The sequence below is a fragment of the Leopardus geoffroyi genome, chromosome C1 (assembly GCF_018350155.1).
Source record: "Leopardus geoffroyi isolate Oge1 chromosome C1, O.geoffroyi_Oge1_pat1.0, whole genome shotgun sequence".
Classification (NCBI taxonomy): Eukaryota; Metazoa; Chordata; class Mammalia; order Carnivora; family Felidae; genus Leopardus; species Leopardus geoffroyi.
In genome coordinates, this window is record NC_059328.1 from 210,916,697 (window position 1) to 210,935,279 (window position 18,583).

Genomic DNA, 18,583 nt, shown 5'->3' on the forward strand with positions numbered 1-18,583 from the left:
AAATGTATTTGAAATTTTCCCAAATAAAAAGTCCTCAAGAAATCACTAATGAACATCAAGGTTCAAATCCACTCTTGGTTGTTTTCAAGCTTGTGCTCTCTCGATCACATCACCTACCTAGTAATTTCTAAAAAGCTGGACAGCAAATTTCAAGCTGGGTAATAAACCAGGAATTTAAATTTTATGTTAGAAACTAACAATTGCTTGTTTTATGTTCTCAAAAAGAATTGAGTCTGAATCAATCTTAGTGTTGTATTTATTCAATGAAGATGTCTTTCTTTCTATTGAACTAGTGTGAGATTAAAATAAACCTCTTTTTGGGGCGCCTGGGTGGCGCAGTCGGCTAAGCGTCCGACTTCAGCCAGGTCACGATCTCGCGGTCTGTGAGTTCGAGCCCCGCGTTGGGCTCTGGGCTGATGGCTCAGAGCCTGGAGCCTGTTTCCGATTCTGTGTCTCCCTCTCTCTCTCTGCCCCTCCCCCGTTCATGCTCTGTCTCTGTCCCAAAAATAAATAAACGTTGAAAAAAAATAAAATAAACCTCTTTAAAAAAAAAATTTTTTTTTAAGTTTATTTATTTTTGAGATAGAGAGAGAGACAGAGCATGAACGGGGGGAAGGTCAGAGAGAGAGGGAGACACAGAATCTGAAACAGGCTCCAGGCTCTGAGCTGTCAGCACAGAGCCCGATGCGGGGCTAGAACTCATGGACCGCGAGATGATGACCTGAGCTGAAGTCGGATGCTTAACCGACTGAGCCACCCAGGCTCCCCTAAAATAAACTTCTTAAATGTCCCGGTGTCAATTGTGTTTCCTGAAATGACTTCTTTTTCTCTTTTTCTTTTTTTTCTTTTTTTTATTATTTTTTTTTTTCAACGTTTATTTATTTTTGGGACAGAGAGAGATAGAGCATGAACGGGGGAGGGGCAGAGAGAGAGGGAGACACAGAATCGGAAACAGGCTCCAGGCTCTAAGCCATCAGTCCAGAGCCCGACGCAGGCCTCGAACTCACGGACCGCGAGATCGTGACCCGGCTGAAGTCGGACGCTTAACCGACTGCGCCACCCAGGCGCCCCTCTCTTTTTCTTTTTAAAGAAGACATTTCAATATTCTAAACATTTGCATTGGATATGTAGAGACATGTAAGATCAACCATTTTGTCCGTAAGACTGAGTAGGCTTACGAAATTTGTGAACTAAGCTTTAATAAGATTGAACTTCAGCCAGAACAAGAAGAACCTTTAGCTGTGGGTAATGAGAACCACTTAAAGTGGAATGACTTCATGGCTCTGTTTTAGGTCATTCTTTCACTCTAGCATCTACTTAATGAAAAGGTCACCTGTTTAATAAAAAATTTTCTTAAGAAATAGAATGCATTGGGGTGCCTGGATGGCTCAAATGGTTAGGTATCCGACTCTTGCTTTTGGCTCAGATCATGATCCCAGGGTATTGAGTCGCATGTTGGGCTCTATGCTCAGTGTGGAGCCTGCTTGAGATTCTCTCTCTCTCTCTCTCTCTCTCTCTTTCTTTCTCTCTCTCCCCCCGTCTGCCCCTCTCCCCTGCTTGTGTGAGCACGTGCTCTATATCTCTACAATTAAAAAAATTAAAAAAGAACTAGAATATATCTTAACCTCATCATGTTTATATCTCTCAATACAAAATTATTCCATTGAAGACACTATGCTAAATGAAAAAAGCCAGAAACAAAAGGCTATAGACACTATGAATCCATTTATGACTTAAAAAAATATTTATTTATTTTGAGAGAGAGAGAGGATGAGAGCAAGCGAGCAGGGGAGGGGCAGAAAGAGAGGGAGAGAGAGAATCCTAAGCAGGCTCCATGCTGTCAGCACAGAGCCCGATGTGGGGCTCGATCTCACGATCCATGAGATCATGACCTGGGTGAAATCAAGAGTCAGACACTCAACTGACTGAGCCACCCAGGTGCCCCATTTATATGACTTTCTGAAATGACAAACCTATAGGGATAGAAAAGTGATGAGTGGGTTTCTGGGGGTGCTGTGGAGAGAGGCGACTGCAGAGGGACATGGGCATTTTCTCGGTGAAGGCACTCTTCTTTATTTTCACGTGGTGGTGGCTACACAGCTGTGTTTTTGCCTAAATTAATAGAACTGTATATACATTTATTTATGTGTCAATTTATTGTATGAAAATTGTATCTCAGAAAGTCTGATTACTATGTATAATAATATAAATGTGTGTGTGTGTGTGTGTATAGTTTTCAAAGTATGCCTCTGTGTCAGTGAGAGCACAGAATCATGCACTTACCTGTATGCTGACCGGAAGCCCCAGTCCCCGGTTGTCAACCACAGCTATAGTCATGACAGTCTGGATCACCAAGGCAACAAAGGTGTTGATTCCAAATATCAGGGCATAGCGTTCCACACTGAGGTTAACAGCAATCTGAAATCTAACATTGTACAAATGGAAAGAGCTTTGAAAGCATACATATGTGGGCTTTTACATACAGAGCAAGGAATCGTGTTGTTCCCAAGACTTGGCTCCCCTCAGGAAGCCCAGGCTTCTGTTGACAGTTTCTTGCTAAAAGCTCTTCTAGCAGAGAAAAAGGAGTGAAGGGTAAATGAAATAGTGAAGTGTTGTATTTTCACATTCCATGCGATGTGATGTATTTTAAGAATTTAAAATGAACAAACCTTTTCTAAAATTGAACCAAATATTCCAAATGTTCTGCAACGAGGGAGCACTGAACATCACTGGATGTGGCTATGGTTTATCAGTCACTTTTTAACTTAGATGTATCAATTAGTAAATCACAAGCCCCTTTGATGAGTTTTTATTTATTTGGAGATTGTTCACTGGATCATTGACTGTCTACGTTAGCGGTTTCAGAGTCTAATAGGGGAATTTTTCTCTGGAAAACTCACAAATTATTTTCTTTCACAGTTGATTCAATCTGGCATTAGTTCATTTTAAATAATTTATTGGGTTTTTAATGTTAGCCAGGCAAGACTGACATGTATGCATTAGAATTGTTCCACCTAATTTAGCTAAGACATTTATAACCTGAATCTATTTAAAAATATGAAAACAAATGGAAAGTTTTAACTATTTTCACATCCCCTCCCCAAATCCACACAGCAAAAAACAATCCAAGCATTTAAAAATTATGTGATTCAATGAAAATGTATTATTTCAGTGCAAAAACTTACCAATTAAACATAGCAAAGCCCATAAATAATCCTAGATCCCACAAAGTGAATATAACGGGTGGTCCAAATAGGCTTTATAATTTCGGGATTTTCTTGCTCAGCTAACAATTGTTCCTTTGGAAAGAAATGTTACAGGAGACAGATGCTTTTGAAACCTAGATTAAGTCAAATGGCAGATTCCCTTTTAGTATGCAAATTATTCCAGGTTGGAATCTTGATTTAATATTTACAGACGCTTCAACAGCTTATCAGTGATTACTTGGTTTGGGATAAGACCTTTACATGTGGTGGATTCAGATGGAGACATAATACTGACATCAGGCTGACTGTGGCATTGAATCCTAAGATCTTTTCAGTCTAAACCTGAAATACTGACTAAAATCTTTTGTCTTTTAAATTTTTTAAACATTATTTATTTTTGAGAGACAGAGCATGAGCAGGAGAGGGGCAGAGAGAGAGGGAGACACAGAATCTGAAGCAGGCTCCAGGCTCTGAGCTGTCAGCACACAGCCCAATAGGGGGCTCAAAACCATGAATGGTGAGATCATGACCTGAGCCAAAGTCAGACACTTGACCAACTGAGCCACCCAGGCACCCCCTGATTAAAATCTTATTTCAAAGCTCCTACTGGATTATTTCTATGTAGGCATAAAGCGACCACTGGCCAGGGCTGGTAAGTTCTTGGAAAGAGAATTGTATCATGTTCATCCGTGAGGCATTTAGCACTAAATACAGATGAACCTCTGAGACAGTCTATAATTTTATAAGATAGTACAACTTTGAAATTTTATTTGATCATTTATGTTCCACATATTGTGAAAATATAGGATTGGCACTTATCAATTTACCTTATAACTTAAAGGAAAGTAATAGCAACGTTTTCTAAAGCATTAAAAAAAATACATTGGTGTGCTGGGATGGCTCAGTCGGTTAAGAATCTGACTCCTAGGGGTGCCTGGGTGGCACAGTCGGTTAAGCGTCCGACTTCAGCCAGGTCACGATCTCGCGGTCCGTGACTTCGAGCCCCGCGTCGGGCTCTGGGCTGATGGCTCAGAGCCTGGAGGCTGTTTCCGATTCTGTGTCTCCCTCTCTCTCTGCCCCTCCCCCGTTCATGCTCTGTCTCTCTCTGTCCCAAAAATAAATAAACGTTGAAAAAAAAAATTAAAAAAAAAAAAAAAAAAGAATCTGACTCCTGATTTCGGCTCAGGTCCTGATCTCACATTTCATGAGATTAAGCCCCACATTGGGTTCTGTGCTGACAGCAGGGAGCCTGCTTGGGATTCTCTCTCTCCCTCTTTTTGCCCCTCCCTCCCTCATGATTTTTCTCAAAAATAAATCAATGAACTTTAAAAGCACATTACTTTGTGCCTATAAAAAATAGAATGGTTAGATTAAAAAAAATCAATAGCCCCAATTTTTTTTTAATATTGTATTATTGTATTCACTTTTTTTTTTTTCAAGAAGTGTTAACCAAATGCTTATTATGAAGCAAGAACTAGGGTAAAACACCAAGGTATACAATGAACAAACTTGATTCTATCCTCACAGAGCTTATACTCCTACAGGGAATATTTAACTGTTACCAGATAACTGCTTTGACTAATATTTAATTAAATTTATCAGTTTTTATCATGAAAAAGATATAGGTAGTAAATATCTTTTTGTAGAAAAATCAAATTATTTTTTATGAACTTCTTGTATCACGTGATGGTTGAAACCATGGCTGGTCAACTATCTTAGAATTCCTTCCAAATCTGAACACTAACCCTTTGTACTAGAGACACATGTATCCAACACTTGCCAAATTTATTTTAAAATTTTCTTAGAAGCTGGAGAAGTAATAAAATGTAAATGGAGTTAGAGTGATTGGATTCACCTACAGAGAAAATGATATTCAATCAGTATTCTGAAGGTGGACATGTGTGTGATAATTTCATTCAGCACCAAATTTGACAGGTCTATGAAGTCAAGTTCTCTTCTTTTCCCCACGGTGAGTGTGTATCCTGACATTAAGATACTATCTGTTGAGCGCTGTTCAGTAATTAGATAATCTAAATAATGTAGCCAAAGTTAATTACGTCTAAAATAATTCTTCACTAAACTTAACAGTCACCTGACTGAATGGACAAATTAGATGATCACTGAGTTTTATGTAGAACGCTCTGAACATACCGTCTGGGAAAACCCTGATGGTCAGTGTATGAGTTCCATCGTCACGGGCTCCCAGAATCGCAGCATTCTTACTATTCGTGTGACTTACCCCTCTACTTCTGTATGTCTATAATAAATCATTCTGAGAATTTATCAATACACCAAAACATTTGGGTTGTGTTTTTTTCCGAAACCATCTCATATTCTGACAGTTAATCTAGCTTTTTTTTCCTTCAAATTTTCTTATTTGTTTCTTTAGTAGAACAATATTGACTTGCTTCATGGTATGCAGTAGAAATGCAGATGGCTGTGAACCAATCTGTTCTGAAACATTCAAGAATAATACTTTTATCTTTTCATTGTGTAGAAGCTGTGGCCAGGGACAGTACAAATAAGTCTGAAAAAATATTGCTGCCAACTTTCAGATTCTCCATTTTCCTACACATAGCCATTGAGCGTTAAACCAAACGGATTTAGGTTTGGCTTGAGTTCTTTTTCCTAATCAAGAGTTAGATTTCGAAGACAAAACAAACAAACAAACAAACAACAAAACAACACAAAACAATTCCAAATATTTTCTAGAACAAAAGTGGGGGAAGACAGAGATCTCGTTAGGATGTTGAAGGTCAGAAAAGACTGAAATAACAATAAGAAAGTAACAGGGTAAGCCAAAAATCATGCTATCCCATTAAGAAAACATAAGTATAGTCAAACTTCTGAAAACCAAATAAAAACAGAAAATCTTAGAAGCAGCCTAGAGCAAAATTACCATCACATTTAGGGGAACAGCAATGAGAATGACAACTAACTCCTTAATGCAAGCTGAAAGACAATGGAAGTATAAATCTTGAACATGCTGAACGGAAAAACAAAACAAAATATAACAAAACACTATCAACTAAGAATTCTGATCAGCAGAACTGTACTTAGAAATGACAGTAAACTTCATTTTTAAATGCATAAAATTTGAGAGAAATTGTCACCAGGAGGTTTGTACTACAAGAAATGTTAAAGGAAGTTTTCAGGCTGAAGGGAATCAAGAGCAGATGGAGACTTGGATATAGAAAGAAATGAAAAGTACTGAGAAAGGTAAATCTACGAGCAAACGTAAGAGATTATTTTTTCCTGTCTTCATTTTTAAAAGATAACCTTCGGTTTATAGCAAATGGAATAATAACGTATTGTAGGGTTTATAACAGTTACTGAAGTACAATCTGTGAAACAGTACAAGGGACAGGGAGTAAATGGAATTATGTTGCTCTAAAGTATTTATACAAGAAGTGGTACAACATTAATTTAAGGAAAACTGATGAGTTAAGAAACCTAATCCCACTAAAGACATAAAGACTTAGCCAAGAAAAACCAATACAGAAGGGGCGCCTGGGTGGTGCAGTCGGTTAAGCGTCCGACTTCAGCCAGGTCACGATCTCGCGGTCCGGGAGTTCGAGCCCCGCGTCAGGCTCTGGGCTGATGGCTCGGAGCCTGGAGCCTGTTTCCGACTCTGTGTCTCCCTCTCTCTCTGCCCCTCCCCCGTTCATGCTCTGTCTCTCTCTGTCCCAAAAATAAATAAACGTTGAAAAAAAAAAATTTGAAAAAAAAAAAGAAAAACCAATACAGGAAATAAAATGGAATTAATACGAAAGCTCAATTGACTTCAAAAAAAGAATAAAGACAAATGAACAGGTGGGACAAATAGTAAACAAATAACAACCTGGTAGACTTAAACATAAACACGTTACATGGAGTTCATGGGTGAGCTCCTTGAACGTGTAAATTCACATTTTAAATTAATATTTATGGTTTCTTGGATATGTAAAGTAATGCTTTTCATCAAATTTGGGAACTTTTTGGCCATTATGTCTTTACATGTTTTTTTTCTCCCTCTTTGTGTTCTCTTCTTCTGGAACTACATAATGCATATATTGATTCAGTTCATGATGTTCCACACGCCTCTAAAAAAGTCTAAGGCCAAAGAGCCCATCCAAGATTATGCAGCTGATAATGTTAGGTCAAGGAAACTATTTCAGCTGCTTGCTTTATCACCGATCAACTTCCTAACTAAAATGAAACACATTGCCACATAGGAAATGAGGAGCTATACCTACCTAATCCTTTAGGCAACACTCATCACCTCTTCAGCTCATTTTCTTTCCTTTTTCATTAATCTAGATAAAATATTTCCTACGTTTAAACCACTGTGTCATTTAACATTTATTATATTCATATGTGGTTTTATAGAACAGCTTCGCCTTTACAACTGCTCTGAGGCTATTCGATGAGTTGTTTCAGAAAGAAACCGATGTGCCATGATTATTCAAGCAGGTAGGGAAAATTGGGAGTGCAAACTAACTTAGTCAAAATTAGATACAATCACATATCATTAAATGATGCTGCTAAAAAACCAAAATCAAAGTTCAGAAACTGGAACACTGGTACACTGTTGGTGGGAATACAAAACAGTGCAGTCACTATGGAAAATAGTGCGGAGGTTCCTCAACAAGTTAAAAATAGAACTACCCTACCATCCAGAGACTCCCACTTGTGAGTATTTATCCAGAAGCATCGAAATCAGGATCTAGAAGAGATATGAGCACTCCCATGTTTGTTACAGTGCTATTCTCAATAGCCAAGACGTGAATAAAGATAATGTGGTATATACACACACATGACTACTATTTGCCCTTCAAAAGAAGGAAATTCTGGGGCGCCTGGGTGGCTCAGTCAGTTAAGCGGCCGACTTCAGCTCAGGTCACGATCTCGCGGTCCGTGAGTTCGAGCCCTGCGTCAGGCTCTCGGCTGATGGCTCAGAGCCTGGAGCCTGCTTCTGACTCTGTGTCTCCCTCTCTCTCTGCCCCTCCCCCATTCATGCTCTGTCTCTCTCTGTCTCAAAAATAAATAAAAAACGTTATAAAAAAATTAAAAAAAAAAAGAAGGAAATTCTGCAATATGGGACAACATGGATGAAACCTGGAAACATTCCGTTACATAAAATGTGTCAGTCATAGAAGGGCAGATGTTGCACGATTCCATTTATATGAGGTGTCTAAAGTAATCAGATTCAAAGAAGCGAAGAATAGAAAGAATGGTGGTTTCCAGGGGCTGGGTGGAGGGGAAAATGAAGAGTTGCTACTTCATGTGTATAAATACCGATCTTTCAGTAATGCAACATAAAAAGTTTCTAGCGGTCTGATGAACAACATTGTGCCTATAGACAGCAATACTGTAGAGTGCACTTAAAAGTCTGCTAAGAGGCGTAGATCTCATGTTGTGTTTTTACTAAAATAAAAAAAAAGAGGACTACAAAATAAAGAAATCAATAAAATTATTCCATTAAGTAAATAAAATATAAAAAAGATAAAAAACCAAAATGTAAGGGCATATCCCTGTTTATTACTTGTGAGAACTTTGCATTTTCTTTGCCTGATTAATAACTTTAACCAAGTCCCAAGAGAGAGCTGGTTAAAATAAGAATATAGTTGTATTGTCTCTTATTTTTTTTAAAGTGTATGTATTTATTTTGAGAGAGAGAGACAGAGAAAGAGAGAGAGAAAAAGAGAGCAGAGAAAGAGGGAGATAGAGAATCCCATGCAGGCCCCAGCCTATCAGCATGGAGCCCGACACAGGGCTCGAATTCAAAAACAGTGAGATCATGACTTGAGCTGAAACCAAGAGTCCAAAGCTTAACTGACTAAGCCACCCAGGTGCTTCCCCCCCCACCACCCCGTTGTCGCTTACATTTAGCATTAAATATAACATTGCAAATGCCCTCCAGAAGAACTGGAAGAATAAATAAACATATTTTGTTGCTTCAGATTTAGATAAAGAAAGAAATGACAAATACTTACGCTGCTATCGTTATGAGAAGCATGTAACTTGACTTGAATATCAAAAAACCGGCATAGCACACCCAAATATTAGCTGTGTAATGCATGAGAAGCAGAGAACCTGCATCTGCCGCTGAGAAGATCGCCAGAGCCAGCTCTCCCAGGAGGTTCCAATTGACTTTCACACAGCCCGCTGTGAAGGCTGCCAGAGCCCCTGGAAAGAAAGGAATCAACGTATATTACATCTTGTCATTCCGTGCATAACAAAGTAGGGTGCCGCTTTGTTAAAATTCACATTGGATAGAAATGGAAGCATTTCCAGGCTTTGGTAAAAAAAAAAAAAAAAAAGATAGACTTATCGTGAACATCGATTGAATGAAAATCACTTGATCTGGCTTTGTGAAGTGTACATAACTTTTCCTCTTCAAGTTTGAAATAGATCAACTGAATCTGGGTGTCCATAAATCACACACTGGAATGGACCCGTAGAGCCCATTTTTTCCTTTCTTCCTCCCTTTGCAGAGGATAAAACTCAGGCTCAGAAATCTGGTGTCAAACAAAAACAAATTCAGACTTTGATAGGGAGAGGCTTTATTTAGAAGAAAGGCTTGTAATAGCACACTCTGATTGCCAAAATCTGCAAGCATCTTGAAAATCAAACAGAAAAAGATTTTCTTTTCTAGGGTAATCCTTCCCTATAGGGCAAGCAGACACAAGCAGGATCTTTGAAGGGGAAGCTGGGCAAGCGAGGGGAAATGATCAGGGGAGTCTGATAGGAAAGTGTCCCGCTGTGGTCAGCTAATTTTCAGGAGAAACTGATGGGGGCTGGGGCACATTCCGTATTGTGTCGTGTTTACTCAGGGTTGGCGAAGGCAGAACGTCCAGGGATCTGTAGTAAGGAGAGGAGTCTGACTAAAGTTCGGTCAAGACAAAGCAGACTGTATGGGACGGTAAATCGGGAATACTTGGTGACCGAGTGAGACGCCAAGTTTTTCAAGCTGAATGCCAGCTCTTGCTTCCATGTCTTTCTCTGTGCCACGTTACGGCTACTCTAGCAAGGAGAGACTCTCTCTCAGTGTCCCCGTCTCTGTTTTCTTTATCTTCTCTATAACACTGATTTAAAAATTTCCTCAAATTCCTGACAGGTACCAAACTTCTTTTAAAGAATTCTCTCTATACACTTTCCCACCATTTGTTGGTTTGATCATTCCCCTTTATACTTGTTCACACATTCATTCACCTACTCACCCATCAACTGTTTTGGAGCTTCTCTGTGGAAAAATGTGGTAAACGTTGGATCCTTGCTCTTGAAAATAGTATAGCCTACTGGAGACATTGGATCTATCAATTTATAGTGTTAATAAGAGTGCGATAAGGATTATAAAAACACTGATTCTAACTCAAATTTAAACAAGCCATAACCCAGTGGTTCTCACATGGGTCTTTTGCCCTTCAGGGGACAGATGGCAATATTTGAAGATAGTTTTCGTTTTCATGACTTGGCAGGGGTGGTGGTGGTGGTGGGGATATGCTAACAGGATCTAGTGGGTTAAGACCAGTGATGCTGTGGAACATCTTACAATGCACAGGACAGCACCCCCCGCCCCCCCCCCCCCCCCCACGACAAAGAATTTCCCCAACCGAAATGTCAGTGTTGTTGAGGATGAGAAACTTTGACCCAAGCCCAACATGTAGTCCCTAGACATATCCTTAGGACAAATCGATATAATGTGCATGATATACACGTTCTTATAATGTGTTCCTATAACGTGCTGTGAACAAAGTAACCATTTGTCACGTTTCTTACTACCCTTAGCTTTCTTTCTTAAAGACATGGCTTAGTTTACATGAGGTCTTAAGTCAGCAAACCACTCCTTTTTCTCCTGGTTTTACCTAAAAATTTGACACTAATTAGGATCCTCGCTAATCACAAAGAGACTAAAGAACAGCTGTGTTTAGGGGGCTTTTATTTTATTTTATTTTTTTTTATTTTTTTTTTTTCAACGTTTATTTATTTTTGGGACAGAGAGAGACAGAGCATGAACGGGGGAGGGGCAGAGAGAGAGGGAGACACAGAATCGGAAACAGGCTCCAGGCTCTGAGCCATCAGCCCAGAGCCCGACGCGGGGCTCGAACTCACGGACCGCGAGATCGTGACCTGGCTGAAGTCGGACGCTTAACCGACTGCGCCACCCAGGCGCCCCTAGGGGGCTTTTAAAGAATAAACTTTATGAACACTTTACCTTTTCTACACATTAGCTGAAGAGAAGAGGATTTTTTTTTTTTCTCCCTTTTCTCCAGGAGCAAGTCCTTAGAGAGGAAATGGGTTTAAGGTAAACAAATACAAGAACAGGTTTCTAGGAGCCAAAATGGAATTTTTAGAAAGGGAAATGAGAAGACTCTTACCTCAACAATGGACCCTGAAATGTTCAATAAATATGTGGGTGTGGAACACCCCAACTTCAAAAATAATATCTTCAAAGTCTTATTTGATGTGAAAGCTTTGTTATGTCAGGAAAATCCATGTGTGTTGTTGGGCTCACTTCAAAGACAGCTCTGACCTCTACCCTTCTGACTTTAGACCATTAACTCTTGGGTCAGCCCACCTTCCCTCACTCTTTTCACCTCATTCCCTTTGGAAAAGTATTTCAAACTGCACAAAATAGGTTCTGGGAAAAAGGAAGAGTCCATGGACAAGAATCTAAAATTCCCCCCAAACTGCTGTAGCTTCTCAGCCAGGAGGGAAATTTTTCAAGAGAAGGAAGCCCAGGACAGGGTTGAAGGGTGAATTTAGTGGTGCAAGTTGGAAACACTCAATCCCCCAGAGACCTTCTCAAGGTCATTCAGTCTTGCTGCCTCTTTTTTGGTGGACAAAATGCAGTATCAGAAATCCATCTATGGGTGAATAAGGTTGAAGCAGACACTTGCCAGTCAGCTCAAGGAGAAGCAATAAATACTCAGAAACACACATAGTCTCTTGGAGGGCCCGCCTCTGCCACCTTGCCATTTTCTCCATAATCAAAGATTACTATTGGGGTGCCTGATTGGCTCAGTCAGTTAAGCGTCCGACTTTGGCTCAGGTCATCTCACAGTCCGTGAGTTTGAGCCCCGCGTCGGGCTCTGTGCTGACAGCCCGGAGCCTGGAGCCTGCTTTGGATTCTGTGTCCGCTCTCTCTCTGCCCCTCCCTCGCTCATGTTCTAACTCTCTCTCTCTCAAGAATAAATAAAACATTAAAAAAAAAAAAAGATCACTATTTGTTAAGGGCTATTGTGGAGGGACACACTTCTTACTGGCTCTTACTAAACATTTGAATGAAAGTATAATACATATGAAGGGCCAGAGAGAAAATTATACAATACAATAACCTGGCTGCGGAGAAGAGATAGGGTAGAAGATTGTAAGAATCCAAGCTGGATTCACTATTATTCTAGAGAATATTTGGATATGGTAGGTAATGGGGAAGCTGAGTATGGAAAATAATCTTAATCAGAAGACAACAAGCTTTGGCAAATTCCCACATGTAGAATGAAGGAAAGATCTAACTATATTATTTAAGTTGTCTTGATGGGAACCTTTGAAATGGTAAAGTAGCTCTTAGAACAGTAGCTTTCAAACTTCTTTGACCATAGCCTGAAAAGGAAATATATTTCATATGTCCACTGGTACATTTATATGTGAATGTAAACAGAATTTTCATAAAATGAAACTTATCCTTATAAGCTGCTATGCTCCCTATTCTCTATTCTATTCTATTCTATTCTATTCTATTCCATTCCATTCCATTCCATTCCGTTCTAAATTTTCTATTCTGTTCTTTGATTTAAAAATGCTGGTTAGAAATCCATTACATTAATCTCAAGATCTATATTCTATAAAGGCCCAAATAGTAAATATTTTAGGCTTGTGGGCCACATAGCCTTCTTTGTTTTTATTTGGTTGCTTGCTTGGATTTATTACTTTTACAACCCTTGTCATATATTGTTTTTTTTTCCCCTTACAACTTCCTCTTCAAAATGTAAAAAGTATTATCTCTGGTGGGCCATGGGCCATCGTTTGCCCACTTCTATTAATGGTTTGCAAACCATAGTTTAAAGGCTAGTGTTACAGAGTGGTTAGAGAGGAAAGTGATTTGGTAGTTTTACCTTAAACTGTCCAACTCTTTATGGCCAGTGGGACACAAATTCGCAGTCCCTATTTTTAGGGGTGGATTACACTATTTCCATGGATAGTTTTGTCAATTTTCCCTTGAATTCATTGCCTTTTTAAAATTTGGTGACAAAAGCTCTTTTCGTTTTCGAAATATTTGGTATTCACTGTTGACATCTCTACAACCAATCTCTCCGAGACTATGATTTGAAAGAATATATTTCTGCCACACTGAAAAGAGAACGTCTGGTGGACCTACCTCCAAACGTTGCAAGGGCTTCTACTGCTCCATTATAGATTGCAGAGCTCTGGGATGGTGCCTTGTAATCCCACAGGATTTGAACATAGTTCAAAACCTGGTTAAAACCTGCTGTGGAAAAAGCCCACCACAGGGACCAGTAAAAAAGATGCTTTGAGGAGTAGCAACCCTTCAAATCTTGGAACCACTGCACAAAAACTCTCAGCGTTACATTTCCCGGCTTTGGATCGTTCAGCGGATCGTCCTCACCCAGGTTCCCTGAAAAGGTGACTAATCCTTTGCAGACTGGTTTGCGATCCTTTTGTGGTTCCTTTGAGAAAGCATCCTTCCCCCGTGGCTTGGGAGGAGCTCCTTTGCTGGGTTGTACATGAAAAAACATGCTCTTCTCAGGCATTGGTAGGAACAGGGAGAAAAGAAGGGCCACACAGACAGAGGCCAAGGATATGACGTTGAGGTAAAAGTACGATAGGCTGGCCAGGGATACCAGGAGCTGGGCCAGCACCGAGGCCACCGTGTAGGCCACCAGGGTGACGCTCCTGCAGTAGCCGCTCACTTTCTGGTAGTGCTCCGGGCTGACCACGCTGTAAATGTAGGCATAGTAGGCCACCTCGGAGGCGGAGACCATCCCATAGAAGAACTCTAGCACCTGCATGGCTCTCAATCCTTGACCAAACACAAGCAGCAGCCAGGTGATGACGAAGCTGATCCCCTGCAGGATAATGACTGGCTTGTAGCCGACATAGTCGGTGACGATGACCACTGGGAGCAGCAGTGCCAGGTAAGAGTATGTCCAGATGGGAAAGACCTCTTTTGTGATCTGTGAGGTTAAACGGGGAGGGTGTGAGGACACAAGCACGAGGAAGCGGAACACACACCTGACATATATCTTATCCACATGACGCGTATCCATCCCAGGACGCATTGCCGGGCCCCCGTCAGTTTGACCCTTCACAGGACTTTCTGACAATATGATGGAAAGCAATGGGAAACTGAAACTCAAGGGAAAGAAGTCCCCAAATCATAGAAACTCATGACATGTGGGTTCCTTCCTCCAGGTATAAAGAAAGAGCGGTTGCCGTTCTCAGTGATCTGCTTCTTACATTTTTAAAATGTAATATGATCTGCATACGCTCACCAGGCTGGGAAAAGAGGCCCTAATGCATATACTAAGCTCAACAGTTTTTGCGGGGCGGTTCAGGGCTGCTCAGGTGCTGTTCCTGTCCATTTAAGATAGTTTCCTCTCCTTCAATAAGGTTAAAAGGAATGTTTCAGGCACTGGCAGAACCTGACCATATTTACCTTTGATTCCCATCAGTATGTAAAATGTGCAGACCATCAGGCTGTCGTCTGGGTGATCAGGAAAATATAGAACAAATGACCAGTTCAAGACTCAGTATCAGAAGAAGGGATCTGTTCTCCGGTTCTTCTGCATTCTTGGCCTCACTTTCTTGGGCTGCTTTGGAGGACCCAAAACCCAAACCAAACTGCTTAGTGTCTTGTCTCTCTCTTGCTCAAATCAGCTTTGGCCACGATTTTCCAGGGAACACTGGTTATATCAGCAAATCATCTGAGCCCATCCACAGTACATGATAATTTCCGCTTCTGTAAGCGGAATCTACAGCAGATAGAAGATGATGTAAAGAAGGCTGGTAGACCCTCTTTTGGGGTCTCCCTGACCCTCGCAAACCTTAGGATCTCAGATCACTGACATAAACCACCCACTTCCTGAGCCTAGGAGTGTCCTTTGTTTTGACCTAATCTGTGCCCTTACCCCTTGAGTTCCCGGGTCCCCTTTTACCTACGTGTTCTCACAGTTTGGTAGAATGTTATTCTTGCTCTTCCTGACACTCAGGGGTAGTCACTAACCTGGGAGAAGATACGTCCCAGATCTGCTTTTTGTGACTGTCCCTGGAGTCTAAATCCAGCCAGGGGCTCTCTCCCAGCCAAACCTGTCTGCACCTAATGGCATTCAAGATTGGCACATGCTTTTCTTATTGGGAGGGGAAAGGGTGGATTGGTTCACAAGGCAGTTTCCTTGGCGTCGGGTAGGGACACAAGCATGGTTTCTGGGAGAGGGTGGCCAAGGGGGATGCAATTGTTATGCCCCATTTGCTGAATAACCAGCCCGGAAAACAGGTGTGACTCCTCCCCCCCCCCCCCCCTCCCCGGAAGAAATCAAACTGATACAGGGCTTTGTCTGGCCTTGTTATTGTTCGGTGGCTTAAAGTGGTGGTTCTCAAATGTTCGCGCAGATCAGATTCACCCGGAGGGTTTGTTAAACACCAGACATTCAGACTCTGGAGATCTGGGGTGGGGCCTGAAAATGAACATTTCTAACCAGTTTCCCAGTGATGCTGGTGCACTAGTCCAAGGACCACACTTTGAGACCCACTGACTAATAGGCTCCCTAGGATTAGATCCTATGGCCTGACTAACAGCTGACAACGGCCTTAATATTGATATGTAAAGAGGCAAAAAAATCTTCGGAGGACTTTTTCAGATGCTTTTGCATAACTTTTTCCTTCCCAATCTTACACTACCCTGTAAGGTTTGTATTTATACCTAAGGATGGCTTTATTTCTAAAGGTTCATGATAATCAGCAATGACGTCCTGGAGTATGATTTGTGTGCAGCTGGAAGATTGTTTTGAATTCACCCCATTTTTGTTGTATCAGAAAGTTTTACATTTTTGCACGACAGACATGCAGAAATTATTAAGACCCGTTTGTTCGCATTTGAGTTTGCGAGAAGTTCTGATATTTTGCTTCTACCCAAAACTTTAGACACCGGTTTTCACAAGATGTAAAACTAAGATCAACATGTGAGTACTCTTACCGTGCTGAGGCTTATATTTTTATCTGGTCCTGCTAAATAAGGTACAACAAATGGTTCTGATGGTTTCATCATTGAGAAAAATCCAAAGCAGCAGAGGATGACTGTGGGAAAAACCCAGGAATGGCGTGGTGATGTCTGGCAACAATTCATGGGTGGTTACGCTTAAAAAAAAAAAAAAAAAAAAAGCAAGTCAGAAGATTGATGGTTTCTTTTCATAAAACTTGTGTTCTCTTCCCCATGTTCCATTTGTCCTTTGGTCCCAAAACGGAAAAAACGAAAAGCATTGTGACAGTAAATATATACCACAGGTCAAAACACAGGAACTTGAGTCTTGCCTTTGCATTTCTTGGTTTAAAGACAAAACTGATGATTATTTGAAAACACTGCAGTCGGGATTAAATTTCATCTCAGCTGGAATGGCAGGGTCGCTGATGAAAAACCAGTTCCCAGCATTGCAAGCCAGTCAGCCATGCTCTCCTGTAATCTTTCATAGTAGCAAAAACTCAGGGAATTTCTCCTAAGGTGGAAATCTTGGGCCTGAGATAAGATTGGTGGAATTTTGATAGACACAGTTGCTAAGCCAACGTCTGCTTCATGGTCCCCATCCTGAGCCTATTACCCTGTAGTGGTTGATGACCTGGAAATTCATTAACGAATGCTTTAAAATGGTGAATAAAATAGCCTTTGGGGGAGTAAAGATTTATAAAGCAGATAGACCCCTTGCTTCTTCTAAGCATTGAATTCAAAGTAAACATTGGTTTAGCATCAGAAGCCTCAGCTAATTAAAACTGTCATCCACCCAGGTGATTTGGATTGTTTGTAATACCTACTTTCAGAAGAATTACATGACAATATCGCATCATGGATGAAATTCAACAGTATTTAAAAGTATTTTTCTGAGTTGATACTTGGTTCCTGCCCTACTTTTCCCCCCACTTATGTTGCTAATACTGAAATGTCAGAACTTCCGTCCGGGAGGATAAACCTTAAGGTTGGCTGACGGAAGGAAGACATGGGTAGCCTGAAGAAGGGCAATCCACTGCTCTGAGAGAATCTCCCTCGCTCGGTCTTCGACTGTTTCCTCCCTGAAGCTTCCTGACCCTCTCCAGCTCCTCTCCTGCCTTAGTCTATGCTCTGTCTCCGTTACAGCCCTGGCGAGGCATTATGGCATGGAAGTCAAGGGCAGGGCTCTGGAGTCAATAAGGTCCACATTCTTCTCCGCTGCTTACAAGCATGTAAACTCTGGCAAGTTACCGGATCTCTTCGGTACCTTGGATTTCTCATCTGTAAAATAGGGAAAATAATACCTACCTCACATTGTGGAGACTACCCACATTCAGTACATGTTAGAACGATGCCAATCAGTAAGCCTAAACTATGCAGTCTGCAGGGTGGATGGCTTTCAGAGGCACTGATGTATTGACATCCATATCTGCTAGTTAGCCCGGGAGCTCCGTGGAGGCAGGGATTCCTTTTTGTCACCGAGTCTAGCACAGAATCATATATATCAAAGGTCTCCTGGAAGGTGTCTTCAACTCCTTGGTGAAGGTACATCCGTTGGACCAAACAGGGTTTTCTAACTGAGCAAAAAAATTCATGTAATAATAAGGAGACATTTCCCAAGTGTTCTGGTTATTTAAAGTTGTCTTCTGGAGTGGGAACTATAAGCCACCATTGGATTTTCAAGAATATGGAGGTTACTCTGAAAATCGTTTTGGAGTAATGAAAGGGGAATTCCTGGTGAGAAGAACACGGGCTTTGCAGTTGAGCAAATACAGATCTCCGATCCACCTTTTAAGTTGTGTGACCCTGGACAAGTTTCTTAATGGACAGAGGCCTCAGGTTTCCTCACCTGTAGAGTGGAAAACTTCCCATTCTACCCCAAGTGTTGGCAGCCAGGGTGTCAAAGAATGTTGAACTCAAAATGGGTGGATTGGTTGGTTTGACTAGACTATGGAATCTGTTCCACCGCGATGGAAGGATTCACGTAGCAAGTGATCATGTGGAGAAACAGCTGCAACAAATCTTGAATATGGAATTTGGACTGCGGGTGTGAGGACGGGCTCCAAGTTCGCCCCCTGCTGGTATCTTCGCTTATTGCAAAAAGACGGTGTCATTTGAGCTCTGTGGTGTTTTGCCTGCCCAGACCTTCTGGATTGAACTGCTTGCTCTATGGCCTGTG

General features: G+C 41.1%; 1 protein-coding gene across 3 annotated transcripts in view; it reads right to left on the reverse strand.

Annotated features, from left to right (window-relative positions):
* Nucleotides 1-18,583, reverse strand: part of LOC123599577 (thiamine transporter 2-like) — a 46,535-nt gene that overhangs the window by 13,254 nt on the left and 14,698 nt on the right. For all 3 annotated transcript variants that reach the window (XR_006713207.1, XM_045481567.1, XM_045481566.1), the window contains 4 exons: nucleotides 16,402-16,562; nucleotides 13,567-14,383; nucleotides 9,182-9,374; nucleotides 2,284-2,425 (listed from right to left, as the gene is read on the reverse strand). Coding sequence is in view for 2 of the 3 variants with exons in the window: in XM_045481567.1 (XP_045337523.1) it covers nucleotides 2,284-2,425; nucleotides 9,182-9,374; nucleotides 13,567-14,383; nucleotides 16,402-16,551 (1,302 nt within the window). In the remaining variant the exon portion in view is untranslated. The remainder of the gene's footprint in view (nucleotides 1-2,283; nucleotides 2,426-9,181; nucleotides 9,375-13,566; nucleotides 14,384-16,401; nucleotides 16,563-18,583) is intronic.